The sequence below is a fragment of the Taurulus bubalis genome (assembly GCF_910589615.1).
Source record: "Taurulus bubalis genome assembly, chromosome: 15".
Taxonomy (NCBI): domain Eukaryota; kingdom Metazoa; phylum Chordata; class Actinopteri; order Perciformes; family Cottidae; genus Taurulus; species Taurulus bubalis.
In genome coordinates this window covers 1,748,756-1,763,754 of record NC_136603.1, presented here as the reverse complement: position 1 = coordinate 1,763,754, position 14,999 = coordinate 1,748,756, and the positions used below count along the sequence as shown (strand labels likewise).

Here is a 14,999-nt window from a genome sequence, read left to right as displayed (position 1 = left end):
ACCAGCGCTGCCCTTTGACGAAAACAAACCTCCCTCCCTCACACACACACACACACACACACACACACACACACACACACACACACACACACACGTACAGGAGGACTTGAAACGTACGGACGTGTGGAAACTCCTCCGATGGACCAACTTCACCGAGGCCTCAGTCGACGCCGCAAACTCAATCCTCCCGCAGATATATATATATATATATACACACACACACACACACACCTTTTTTCTACAAAGATTTCATATCGAGCCTTATCGCCTCTAACTCCTGTCGTCTTGTTCTTATTTATTATCGCTCGCCCGCCCCACGGTTCTCCAGACAGACGGAACCGGACGTTCCCCTCGGCCCTGAACGCCTCACGTAGCTCCTCCCGTTGGTGATTCATAGTCTTTTACGCTCGATGCAAATCATATTGCTGTTGTTTTTATTCCCTGCTCTCCCGGTTGAACCTTCTTGATCTTTGTAACAATGATGTACAGTCTTGAGTACTTATAAACTACTTTTATCACAATATTATTTATTGCTTACTTTCAATAAAATACTGAAACTCATTTTCCACTGCAGATAAAAAGACTGGAGCTCGTCCTTGGAGGCTCTCGGTTTCTGGTTTCTTCTAAACTAGATATGTTTTATTGTCATATGCACAGAACCTACGGAAGCCAGTTATACTAAAAAAACAAGATATAAAGTTGAAATAATGAGATAATAAAGTTATAATTATGAGATAATAAAGTCGAAATTATCTCCTAATTATGACTCGTCTTTTTATCTCATAATTTCGGGAAAAAAATTGAATTAAGAATAGAATTTGTTTTGCTATAAATGCTAATAGTATAAGAACATGTATACAATAAGTATTGCCCAATGAGTCCTTGTTGAGGGGCTCAGAGACGTGGCCAGAGGCTTCATTTAACTTTATTTAACTTCATTTAACGGCGCTGTCTTCAGAATAATCTTCCAGAACAAAGTAAGCGTGTTTATTAAGGAGGTAGATGAAACGATGACGATCCTGTTGAGTCGGTAACAGATCCGTTTCCTGGAAGAGTTTCAGTCTTGACTTCAGATGCTTTTATATATTTAATTAGTCAGATTTCATTTTGGTGCTCGTCAAAGATCAAATGGATAAAAACACAGAATATCTGACTTCATGAGTGTTTAATAATAATATTATTGTTTATTAGCATTTCAAATCTGAACAAATACCTAAATGCCTAAATGAACTAAATGGTGAGTAAGACCTTAAGTTACAAAAGAAACGTGCAAACTTTTACTGTTTTTGTTTGAGTTTAGATTTAGTTACTAAGTCACATAATGTAGTGTACTTCAGTGTTTATATATACTGAATCTCCATTTTTACAAAGTGCGTTAAGTTGTAACTGTTATTCCGTATTTAGAGATACTTAGTTATTCTCTTTGAGGTACTAATTTATTTTGAGAGTTTATGATTGTGAGATGCTGTTTAGAATGACTTTATTGTTAAAGTAATTATTTTGAGATGCTAAGTCACGATTTAAAAAGTAGTTACTCATTGTTGGGAGAAAGTTTCTTACTGGTTGATTATTAAATATAAATCAATCAATCTTGATTTCAGACTTGAGGTGCAGATAATACAAAACAATGAAATGTCTATAAAGAGACTTTTGTACCAATGTGTACTAAACTTTGTTATATAGATATATGTATTAATATATATGTATTAATATATATATATATATATATATAGAAATATGTATTTATGTATTAATATTTATTTATATATACATTTGTATTAATATATATATATATATATATTTATATGTATATTAATACATATAAATATATATTTGTATTAATATATAAATATATATTCATATTTATTTTCTTAAACCGTGGAGGTTTATTTATATATATATATATATATATATATATATATATATATATATATATATATATATATATATATTAAACCGTGAGGTTTATATTTAATATATATAATAAACCGTGAGGTTTCCCGGTCAGTAGAATTGCTGTTAATTAGAAACGTTTGACGTGGCCCCGCCCACTTGTGACGTCAGCACGCCGGAGAGAGGGATCCAGGGAGAAGCCGGAAGAGAGAGACGCACGGATCCCACAGATCCCAGTACAGATCCTGGTTCTCCCAGCATCAGCGCGTCGAGGAGCGACTCCCCACCGGCAGGTGATCGATCCGAGTGATCAGCTTCTGCTTGCAGCTTCCGGTCGAACACGGTGAGTGCTGCCGCGGCGCGAGCGCGTCTAAAACCGGGAATACCTGCGTTTAGCCCGCGAGCTAACCGGGGAGAACCGGACCGGAAATACCACGCGCACGCGCCCCCACACACGCGCACTAACTGAACGCTGGACCACTGTCCCGCTTCAGGAGATCAATTAAAAACACGCATTAGATGCCCGTATGTGGGACGGTGTCGCGGCGCATCCGGTCACCGTGTTACCTGGAGACGGTCCGTCTGCAGGTGAGACCTGGACAGCGGCGCGCATTAACAGCGTTTTGTTTTATATTGGACGAACTAGACTCTTAATATATTTTTAGGGACCAATAGGAATGTTCTTCTGTCATGCACGCGCACTGGGAGTCGGGCACTGGTCCTACTTCCGGGTCTGGGGCCGTTCCCGAGGTGGAGCCACGTCTCCTGCAGTGAGTCAGTGGTGATAAACAACCAGTTACAGCTGTTCTTTAGTTCCATTGTTTTCACTAATACACTACATGTATATCATTATGTTCTCATTGCACAGATCCTGTCTTCCTCTGTTGCTCTGCCGCAGCCTGCAGCTGGTTTTAAGGAGAGTTTCAGTGCTTGTTGGATTGTTTTGTTGATGAGACAACATGCGTTGTCCGTTAATGACGCAGCGACCGACGAGCTGAAAACACTCAGAGTCCGTTATGGGTTTATTCATGTATTCATATGCAGCTCTGCTTTGTCAAACAGGATCTACATCAATAATACTTTCTCCACACGGCCTTATTGAGGTTATTGATCCATAAGTGAAGCCGATTAGTCAAGTTGATTTATGTTTGTGCTCTTTGATCAATCATGTTCATTTTCATCCAGTTCATTCTAATTATTGATCTTGTAAATATCAACAAAGTATGAATCATGCAACACTGGTGTGTGTTAAACAGGTGATCAGGTGATGCCTCCAATAAGATCAATAGATCAGGTGACCTCTTTAAAGACAGAAGTCTCTCTTCTCTCTAAAGTTATGTTCCTGTGTTTCAGATAAAGATGTGGAAGACAGTAGTCTCTCTCTCTCTCTCTCTCTCTCTCTCTCCGTAACCAGTAGTCTCTCTCTCTCTCTCTCTCCGTAACCAGTAGTCTCTCTCTCTCTCTCTCCGTAACCAGTAGTCTCTCTCTCTCTCTCCGTAACCAGTAGTCTCTCTCTCTCTCTCTCTCCGTAACCAGTAGTCTCTCTCTCTCTCTCTCCGTAACCAGTAGTCTCTCTCTCTCTCTCTCTCCGTAACCAGTAGTCTCTCTCTCTCTCTCTCTCTCCGTAACCAGTAGTCTCTCTCTCTCTCTCTCCGTAACCAGTAGTCTCTCTCTCTCTCTCTCTCCGTAACCAGTAGTCTCTCTCTCTCTCTCTCCGTAACCAGTAGTCTCTCTCTCTCTCTCTCCGTAACCAGTAGTCTCTCTCTCTCTCTCTCCGTAACCAGTAGTCTCTCTCTCTCTTTGTAACCAGTAGTCTCTCTCTCTCTCTCTGTAACCAGTAGTGTCTCTCTCTCTCTCTCTCTCTCTCTGTAACCAGTAGTGTCTCTCTCTCTCTCTCTCTCTCTCTCTCCCCGTAACCAGTAGTGTCTCTCTCTCTCTCTCTCTCTCTCTCTCTCTCTTTGTAACCAGTAGTCTCTCTCTCTCTCTCTCTCTCTCCCCGTAACCAGTAGTCTCTCTCTCTCTCTCTCTCTCTCTCTCTCTCTGTAACCAGTAGTGTCTCTCTCTCTCTCTCTCTCTCTCTCTCCCCGTAACCAGTAGTGTCTCTCTCTCTCTCTCTCTCTCTCTCTCCCCGTAACCAGTAGTGTCTCTCTCTCTCTCTCTCTCTCTCTCTCCCCGTAACCAGTAGTCTCTCTCTCTCTCTCTGTAACCAGTAGTGTCTCTCTCTCTCTCTCTCTCTCTCTGTAACCAGTAGTGTCTCTCTCTCTCTCTCTCTCTCTCTCTCCCCGTAACCAGTAGTGTCTCTCTCTCTCTCTCTCTCTCTCTCTCTCTCTCTCTTTGTAACCAGTAGTCTCTCTCTCTCTCTCTCTCTCTCCCCGTAACCAGTAGTCTCTCTCTCTCTCTCTCTCTCTCTCTCTCTGTAACCAGTAGTGTCTCTCTCTCTCTCTCTCTCTCTCTCTCCCCGTAACCAGTAGTGTCTCTCTCTCTCTCTCTCTCTCTCTCTCTTTGTAACCAGTAGTCTCTCTCTCTCTCTCTCTCCCCGTAACCAGTAGTCTCTCTCTCTCTCTGTAACCAGTAGTGTGTCTCTCTCTCTCTCTCTCTCTCTCTCTCTCTCTCTCTCTCTCTCTCTCTCCGTAACCAGTAGTCTCTCTCTCTGTGTTTCAGGTAGAGATGTGGAAGGCAGCAGCAGGACAGTCGGTCAGTGTGGCCGTGAACGAGGACGCAGACGACTGGGAGACGGACCCCGACTTTGAGGTGCTGACGCCCTCTTCCTCCTCCTCTTCCTCTCCTCCTCCTCCTCTTCTGGACCTTAAACCTTTTCTCTCTCTCCAGAATGACGTGTCGGAGAGGGAGCAGCGCTGGGGGGCCAAGACGGTGGAGGGCTCCGGACACCAGGAGCACATCGAGTGAGGAGCCTCTTTATCCTTTATCCTCTCTCCCTCTCTCTCTGCTTCCCCTCTCTCTCTCTCTCCTTCCTCTAACTCTCTCTCTCTCTCTCTCTCTCCTCCCCCTCTCTCTCCTCAGCATCCACCGGCTGCGTGAGACGGTGTCCACAGAGCACAGCAGCCTGAGGCAGAAGGAGTCTGACACGGCGCCCAAGGCCTCTCACGGGTATGGGGGGAAGTTCGGGGTCCAGCAGGACCGCATGGACAAGGTGAGGCCTCAATGTGGGTTCACTGTACTGCCCTAGGGCTGAGTGGGGAACCGGCGCCACACTGTACTGCCCTAGGGCTGAGTGGGGAACCGGCTCCACACTGTACTGTACTGCCTTAGGGCTGAGTGGGGAACCGGCTCCACACTCCACACGGTATGAATGCTTCATATGCCGCCATACCGGCATATGAAGCATTCATACCGGCATATGAATATGTGTTTACTCGGGGGGGGAAATACCGTGAAACCAGAATCTTACAAAATACCGTGATGTGAATTTTTAGCCATACTGCCCATCCCTATACTCACCCTTGTGTTCCTTCATGTCTTTATTGTGTGTTCCTTCATGTCTTTATTGTGTGTTCCTTCATGTCTTTTGTGTGTTCCTTCATGTCTTTATTGTGTCTCCTCCCAGTCGGCTATGGGTCACGACTACCAGAGCAAGCTGTCGACTCACTGCTCCCAGACGGACACGTCCAAAGGCTTCGGGGGGAAGTTTGGCGTGCAGGCGGACCGAGTGGACCAGGTGCTGCTGCGTTAAGGGTTCTGCTCTTAGGGAACGTAACAGGGTCTATAGGTTGTTTTTAGTCATTAAAACAGGTGTTTATTTATTACATTACAATAAATAACACAGCCAGATGGCTCTCTCCTCGTGTTGGTGGTCTCCTGACGGACCTTTACTCTCAGCGTCTGACGGCATGATGGAGAGAACCTCTTCATCTCACAAAGTCTCCTTCTGAACTAGGGAGAACTGAACTCTTGAGGAAGAAGTCTCCTTCTGAAATCCTCCCAACACTCCGCCGTGACATTTAAATGGTTTCCGTCCTCCAACACAACAAACTCTCCCTAGTTCAGAAGGAGGCTTTGATGCAACAAAAAAGGAAAGCAAAGGAAGAGCTTTTTATTCCTCATAATGTTGAAGCTCTTCTAGAAACGTATGGAAACAGACTTTAATGAGAACCCTCTAAACTACTTCTCTCCATCAGAGTTCTGCTTCAGTTCAATTTAAAGCCCTGTTGTTTAAATACAAGGTTCTGCTATATATATATATATATATATATATATATATATATATATATATATATATATAATATATATATATATATAATATATATATATATAATATATATATATATATATATATATATATATATATATATATATATATATATATATATATATTAATATAATATACGGTTCTGCTTGAAAGAATCCTGAGGTTTCTGAAGGAATTGTTCCAGAAAATGTTCGTCGTCGAGTGTAAACTTGTTTTAGTTTTCTGGATGAACAATAATCAGATCGACTGAACCTGAATATAAAACGTTTAAATCTTGAGTCTTTGAGATCCAGCATACCTGCTGTCGCCGTGACGATGCCGGTCTTCTCTCCTCAGTCGGCGGTCGGGTTCGAGTACGCGGGGAAGACGGACAAGCACGCGTCCCAGACAGGTCTGACTCCACTGGTGAACATTAAGCATTCAATGAAGGGGTTCTGTTCTGTTCCCGGGGAACGCCAGAGAGAAGTTTGGGGTTTGGGCCGCTTCCCTGACCGCTGCTTGACCTTTGACCCCCAGACTACTCCACCGGGTTCGGGGGCCGGTACGGCGTGCAGGCGGACCGCGTGGACCAGAGCGCCGTGGGGTTCGACTACCAGGGGAAGACGGAGAAACACGAGTCCCAGAAAGGTTTGACACACACACACACACACACACACACACACACACACACACACACACACACACACACACACACACACACACACACACACACACACACACACACACACACACACACACACACACACACACACCGTGGCCTGACTCAACTTGTCCTCTTCCTTCATTCCTCAGCATTCTTTGCTCACAAATTTGCAGAACTTTTGTTTTCATTCTGGCTCTCATGTGTCATTCTCTCTCTCTCTCTCTCTCTCTCCCCCCTCCTTCCCCCCCTCCCCCCTCCAGACTACACTAAGGGTTTTGGGGGGAAGTTCGGTGTGGAGACGGACAAAGTGGACAAGAGCGCCGTGGGCTTTGAGTACCAGGGGAAGACTGAGAGACACGAGTCCCAGAAAGGTTTGTTTATTATTATTATTATTATTATTATTATTATTATAATAATATATAATGAGTGAGTTTATTTTGAATATAATATATAATGAGTGAGTTTATTATGAGGTATAGTGTCACTAAAATAAAGTAGTTTATTATGAGGAGCATATGATATTAATATAATAAATAAATGAGTTTAATGAGGAACATATATATCTATCTATTCTACTGATGTTATTTATAACTAAATGTTCATATGTAATATAGTTCAGTAGAATAAAGTAGTTTATTCTCACGCATCACAAAGGAAGTCTAACTAGAGGAATATATGTGATAATATTAATAATATTAATGCTGAAAGATAAGCCCCGCCCCTCAGCTTCCTGTCCAGAGGCAGCGTTATCGCCACAATGCACTGGGCCGCCATGATTTTTTTTAATTATTTTTTTTTTATAAAAGGCAACAACGTTTGAACTTTGATTTAAAAGAAGTTTTAAAGTTCAGAGACGAAGAACTGAAATGTTAAAATATACTCTGTGTGTGTGTGTGTGTGTGTGTGTGTGTGTGCGTGTGCGCGTGTGTGTGTGTGTCCCAGACTACGTGAAGGGCTTCGGTGGGAAGTTCGGCGTGCAGACGGACCGGCAGGATAAGTCCGCTCTGGGTTGGGACCACCAGGAGAAGCTGCAGCAGCACGAGTCCCAGAAAGGTACTGGTCTGGTGCCGCTACTGGTCCTGGACCCAGTAGTACTGGTTCATGTTTACCACACTGGTCCTGGACCCAGTAGTACTGGTTCATGTTTACCACACTGGTCCTGGACCCAGTAGTACTGGTTCATGTTTACCACACAAGATGCAGTGTGACTATTTGAGACGTCGGTGCAGCGTTGGAGGAAATGGAAGTTATTTAGTAGTTCATGTTTTATGATTTCCACTCTTTAGAATGTTCAGTTTCCCGTGAAGCCTCTGTGTGACCTTTGACCTTTTGAAACGGGGACAATCTGACTTCCTGTTGGTCTGATGTGGTTTCCTCGTGGCTCTGGATGTGGTCTGATGAGTCTCTCTGAGGTCGACCACTTCCTCAATCTGAAACAACTGAAAGCTGTGAAACAGGAAGTGAAACCGCAGACCTGAGATCAGAGGAGACGCTGCTTCATGAACATTTAGTTTTCCTTTTCTAACACTGTACTTAAGTATTTATGAGTGTTTCTGAGTCCTGAAAGGTTTTCCCAGTCTGTCATTGTCTCTATATGTTTGTCTATATGTGTGTGTGTGTGTGTATCTATCTATATATGTGTGTGTGTGTGTTGTGTTGCAGACTATAAGCGAGGGTTTGGAGGGCAGTATGGGGTAGACAAGGAGAAGCAGGACCAGTGTGCTCTGGGCTACGAGCACAAGGAGGTTCTGGCTCAGCACGAGTCCCAGAAAGGCACAGACACCCCTAAACACCTCACCCCTAAACCCCACAAACCCCCCCATCTCCCCGAAACCCCTCATCTCCCTAAAGCCCGCATCATCACCCCCTGTACCTCCATAAAGCACTCCTCCCAGCTTGTTACTCTTTCTTTGGCACGTCCCCTCGTCCTCAGTAACTGTTTCCTGTTGAATGACGCCCGCACCTCCCCTCCCCCTCATTGTTACCCCTCCCCCCCCTGCATTCACTTCCTTCTTTAAGCCCCTCCCCCCGACAGGTTTGCATGAGCTCATCAACCTGGGTGTCCTGCATCGTCCATCAGCTCCTGAGAAACAACCACAGTCGGCTTCACCTGACCTGCAGACCAGAGACAGTGACCTTCAGGGTCGCCTAGTGTCCCTCAGTGACCTTCAGGGTCCCCTAGTGTCCCTCAGTGACCTTCAGGGTCCCCTAGTGTCCCCTAGTGACCTTCAGTGACCTTCAGGGTCGCCTAGTGTCCCCTAGTGACCTTCAGGGTCCCCTAGTGTCCCTCAGTGACCTTCAGGGTCCCCTAGTGTCCCTCAGTGACCTTCAGGGTCCCCTAGTGTCCCTCAGTGACCTTCAGGGTCCCCTAGTGTCCCTCAGTGACCTTCAGGGTCCCCTAGTGTCCCCTAGTGACCTTCAGTGACCTCCGTGTCGCTGTGTGGGCGTCTGCTCCGGTGAAGCCTCTGTGGTTGGGCCTCTAACGTCAAACAGAAACTGACTCTCTTTGTCTCATGTTGGTCTCCAGATCATTCTAAAGGATTTGGAGGGAAGTTTGGAGTCCAGAGCGACCGGATGGATAAAGTAAGGAGTGTGTGGTGTGTGTGGGGTGTGTGTGTGGTGTGTGTCTGATGGTTGTTGAGTTGTGTGTCTCACTTCCTCTCCGGTTGACAGAGCGCCGGGACGTTCGAGGACGTGGAGAAGGTGACCTCGTCTTACCAGAAAACCAAACCTGTGGAGGCTGGTAAGCACCCGCCGCTGTGAGCCACGACTCGTGACATCACGACCCGTGACATCACGAAGTCACGACGTACGATGTCACGACTCATGGCGTCACGACTCATGACATCACTTCCTGTCCCCCCCAGCCGACAGCAACACGGGCAGCATCAAGGCTCGCTTCGAGAACATCGCCAAGGAGAAGGAAGTGGAGGACAAGAAGAGGGCCGAGGAGGAGCGAGGCCGCCGGCAGGCCAAGGAGAGGCAGGAGCAGGAGGAGGCGCGCCGCAAGATCCAGGAGGCGCCCAAGGCCCCCAGCCCCGCCCCTGCTGCCAGTCCCAGTCCTAGTCCTAGTCCCAGTCCTAGTCCCGGTCCTGGACCCAGTCCCACCCCCAGCCCGACCCCGCCCGTCCAGCCAGCGGCCGCCCCGGCGTACCTGCCGCAGGTAGTTCTGTTAACGTGCTGTTCAGAGTTTCTGATTTAATATATATATATATATATATATATATATATATATATATATATATATATATATATATATATATATTTATAATATTTTATATATTTATAATATTTATTTAATATTTTATATATTTTATTGATGTACAGGGATCAGCGAACAAGTATTTTCATTTGTGTGTGTGTGCTGATCTGTTTACAGTAGTAATGAGAAAGTGACAGGAAAGTAAAGCAAACAGACAACTTAAAGTAAAGAATGAGAGGAAATACAAATAATAATAAAAGTGAAAAAATAGAAAGTAAGGAAAACAAATTAATCAGATTCAATATTTTTCAGTCGAGTGGAGCTTTGTGGTTGTATTCCTGCTCGAGTGACGTTAAAGTCACTGAAGTCTTGTGGAGGTCATTGAACGCACCATGTCTCTCTCAGAAGACGGAGGTGGAGCCTCAGTGGCAGGAGGCGGAGCCACAGCGGCAGGAGGCGGAGCCACAGGACGAGGAGGACCTGTACCAGACCCCCCAGGAGGCGGAGCCAGCTAAAGGTGACGCGCCATTCGTTCACCGGGTTGTCGAGCGAATGTTTGCCATTTATACTTAAATAATTCATCGACCTTTTACAGAGAAGCACACGTGACCGACTTGAGTCCGGTTTTATTTTAAAGTAGTTCCACCCTAGGGTGCCCTTATGAGTAGTATATGTATGGGTCACAGGATGACGAAAGAAACTTCCAAGATATGAAGAAAAAGAAGCTCTCGAATTAAACTGACTAAAAACACACTTCTCAAAAGCCTCTGACTCGTCTCTGTCGCCGCCCGGTGGCTGAACGGCGGTACTGCATCCATCAGGGTCACATCAACGTTTCCTAATGAACCGTCTTCCTCCCGCAGGCGGCCAGGACGAGTACGGCGAGGACCTCGGCGTGACGGCGGTGGCGCTCTACGACTACCAAGCGGGTGAGGGGGCGGGGCTCCAGCGTGGTAAACGAGCGAGTCACCCGGTGCTCCTTCCTCACCTTCCTCTCTTCTCTCTTTCGTCCCGTTTGCAGCCGGCGAAGACGAGATCTCCTTCGACCCCGACGACATCATCACCAACATCGAGATGATCGACGAGGGCTGGTGGCGCGGCGTGTGCGGCGGCGCCTACGGCCTCTTCCCCGCCAACTACGTGGAGGTTCGGCAGTGAGGACGCCCGAGTCCAGCGGAGGAAACAACAACAACAACAACAACAGAGAGAGGAAGGAGATGATTTTAAACCCCCCTTTCTTTCTAGTCTTTTCTCTCATCTCCTAGCTCCTAGCTCCTTTGCTCCTCCTCTAGCTCCTCCTCTTCATTTCCCTCCCTGCAGCCAATCAGTTGTCTGGTCCTTAAGGTGGACTTTAACGAGGCACGCGTTGCATTGTGGGGCTTTTCTCCCCCCAGAGACTTCATTCAAGTCAGCTTCTTCACATGTAGAGGTTCAGTCTCACCAGACTGACGAGGAGCAGCTTCATTAAAGTGTAACGTGTTATTTTCTGTCCGTGGACCAAAAAGCTGCTTCGCTAAATAAATAAATAAATAAAAACAGCTTCCTGTAGAAAGACTTCCAGGTTGATTCATAAACGATCAAAAACAAAGTTTCCTTCCTTACTAGCTGAGGCCATAATGTCAAAGACTCATTGCTACATTGCTACATTATGCTACAATGCTACAATGCTACAAAGCTACGAAGCTCCAGCTCATAGTGTTATTTTAATCATCTTCATGCTTAGTGACGCGTTGAGGAATTATAAATTAGAAGACAAGTTTTGGTTTCTCGTGTGTGTGTGTGTGTGTGTGTGTGTGTGTGTGTGTGTGTGTGTGTGTGTGTGTGTGTGTGTGTGTGTGTGCGCGCGTGTGTGTGCGCGTGTGTGTGTGTGTGACACAGAGTGATTCATCAGCAGTAGAGGGAAGCGTCTTCGGCGAATTCTATGAACAACAAATGATTTCTGACGGACGGCTGTTTAACTCTGTGTGTGTGTGTGTGTGTGTGTGTGTCTGAGTGTGTGTGTGAGAGAGAATGTGATGTCATGAAATTCATCTTTGGGGTTTTATAATAAAAAAATAAAAAGTGACCTTTTCAAATACATTATTTTTATCTGTATTCTCGTTTGCTTGAGTCACATTACCTGCTTTTGTTTTTCTTCTTTTCAATAAATGAAATATGAATTATTATCTTGTGTTGTGCTGCGTTATTTTAATTAGAATGAAAATAATCCATCGTTTGATCTGGAAACATTTTTGTTATTAAGGCGCATGATTCTAACATAATCACGTTTCTGTAACTTTAATAAGTACATTAATGTTTCAGAAGTGAATTACTTCATATTACAATTATTCTATACTGACTTGTTAAGGACATTTGTTAAATTATGTTATATCACTATAATATTACTTCCAACATTTATAAAACTATACTATAACATTTTGTGATTAGTATCATGTTATACTTTTATATATTATTTACAGACTACACCATTACATATTGTGCCATTTTTAAAAAGTACTATAACTTAAATTATCAACATAAAAATGTTATGGCACTTTATTTTGACTATTTATAATATATATATATATATATATATATATATACATATATATATATATATATATATATATTTATATATATTAAATAAATATGTTTGTATTAAATAATTTTGATGTGTAGCGAGCAGGACCAGCGCTCTCTAGTGGACAAACACTGACAGTGTTTCTAAACGTGGGCACACATCTGTGAGAAGCTAATATCTGATATAATAGATATCTGATATAATAGATATCTGATATACTAGATATCTGATATAATAGATATATGATATAATAGATATCTGATATACTAGATATATGATGTTATAGATATATGATGTAATAGATATATGATGTAATAGATATATGATGTTATAGATATCTGATGTTATAGATATATGATGTAATAGATATCTGATGTTATAGATATATGATGTAATAGATATATGATGTTATAGATATATGATGTTATAGATATCTGATGTTATAGATATATGATGTAATAGATATCTGATGTTATAGATATATGATGTAATAGATATATGATGTTATAGATATATGATGTAATAGATATCTGATGTTATAGATATATGATGTAATAGATATATGATGTAATAGATATCTGATGTTATAGATATATGATGTAATAGATATATGATGTAATAGATATCTGATGTTATAGATATCTGATGTTATAGATATATGATGTAATAGATATATGATGTTATAGATATATGATGTAATAGATATATGATGTAATAGATATATGATGTTATAGATATATGATGTAATAGATACATGATGTTATAGATATATGATGTAATAGATATATGATGTAATAGATATCTGATGTAATAGATATATGATGTAATAGATATCTGATGTTATAGATATATGATGTAATAGATATATGATGTTATAGATATATGATGTAATAGATATATGATGTAATAGATATATGATGTTATAGATATCTGACGTTATAGATATATGATGTAATAGATATCTGACGTTATAGATATATGATGTAATAGATATATGATGTTATAGATATATGATGTAATAGATATATGATGTAATAGATATCTGATGTAATAGATATATGATGTAATAGATATCTGATGTTATAGATATATGATGTAATAGATATATGATGTTATAGATATCTGACGTTATAGATATATGATGTAATAGATATATGATGTTATAGATATCTGACGTTATAGATATATGATGTAATAGATATCTGACGTTATAGATATATGATGTAATAGATATATGATGTTATAGATATCTGACGTTATAGATATATGATGTAATAGATATATGATGTAATAGATATATGATGTAATAGATATATGATGTAATAGATATCTGACGTTATAGATATATGATGTAATAGATATCTGACGTTATAGATATATGATGTAATAGATATATGATGTTGTAGATATCTGACGTTATAGATATATGATGTAATAGATATATGATGTTATAGATATCTGACGTTATAGATATATGATGTAATAGATATCTGACGTTATAGATATATGATGTAATAGACATATGATGTTATAGATATCTGACGTTATAGATATATGATGTAATAGATATTGTACCTGTTTCAGTCCAAGCAGCTGATTCCTCTCTGCAGCTGCTAAAGAACCAACAGACACAACTCACCTGTCCACATGTTCAGATCTCACAGGGAAGATTCATGCACCTGTTTCAGTTCATAGTCCCAGCATGGAATAATAATAATAATAATAATAATAATAATAATAATAATAATAATAATAATAATGATAATAATAATGCAGACACATGTTGAGTTTGTTTTAAAAAGCTGCATCGTGTGGATTCTGATCTGTATTTTATGAGCTCTCTGACTTCATGTTTTAAACAAACATGTCGCCTAAAAAATAAACTCGTCTCCTTACTCTATCTCTAAGAGTCCTACAGAGGAAACTCATCTCCTTACTCTATCTCTAAGAGTCCTACAGAGGAAACTCATCTCCTTACTCTATCTCTAAGAGTCCTACAGAGGAAACTCATCTCCTTACTCTATCTCTAAGAGTCCTACAGAGGAAACTCATCTCCTTACTCTATCTCTAAGAGTCCTACAGAGGAAACTCATCTCCTTACCCTATCTCTAAGGCTGAGCCCTACAGAGGAAACTCATCTCCTAGTATCTCTAAGCATACGATGGCCTGTATTGTCTCCTATAAAGCAGTAAAGACACACATTGGAAGCGGTGCCTCTATATTCTTCTGGAGTCCCATAACATACATTTGTAGAGGAAGGTTTGAAACAACAAATACAACCAACGCAGAGACTGAGAGGGATACAACACTAGTGCAATATTATATTTATTTCTTACAGTGAATTTTGGTTGCCATACAAGAAGTCTCGAGGACTTTCGGGGCGGAGGGAGATGGGAGTGCAGTTACAGGAAAATTCTCTCTCTTTTCACTTCGTTAATTAATTGATTCTATGATGATTTAAGTAGCACAAAATTACAGCAACATAGAAAACATG

The 14,999-nt window shown here is 42.0% G+C and overlaps 1 protein-coding gene across 2 annotated transcripts; it reads left to right on the top strand.

The window, feature by feature from the left end:
• The first annotated feature begins 2,100 nt into the window (after window positions 1-2,100).
• On the top strand, window positions 2,101-12,110 carry cttn (cortactin). Of its 2 annotated transcripts, XM_079231425.1 has the most exons (16): window positions 2,101-2,236; window positions 4,555-4,644; window positions 4,723-4,796; window positions 4,915-5,044; window positions 5,459-5,569; window positions 6,437-6,491; window positions 6,617-6,727; window positions 7,004-7,114; window positions 7,686-7,796; window positions 8,406-8,516; window positions 9,271-9,326; window positions 9,417-9,486; window positions 9,611-9,906; window positions 10,351-10,462; window positions 10,809-10,874; window positions 10,967-12,110. In XM_079231425.1, exons 2-16 carry the CDS (start codon window positions 4,561-4,563, stop codon window positions 11,101-11,103), a joined length of 1,635 nt encoding a protein of 544 aa, XP_079087551.1. In that variant the 5' UTR covers window positions 2,101-2,236; window positions 4,555-4,560; the 3' UTR covers window positions 11,104-12,110. The 2 variants fall into 2 exon arrangements, with proteins under 2 accessions (XP_079087551.1, XP_079087552.1); XM_079231426.1 differs by lacking the exon at window positions 8,406-8,516.
• The last annotated feature ends 2,889 nt before the right edge of the window (window positions 12,111-14,999 follow it).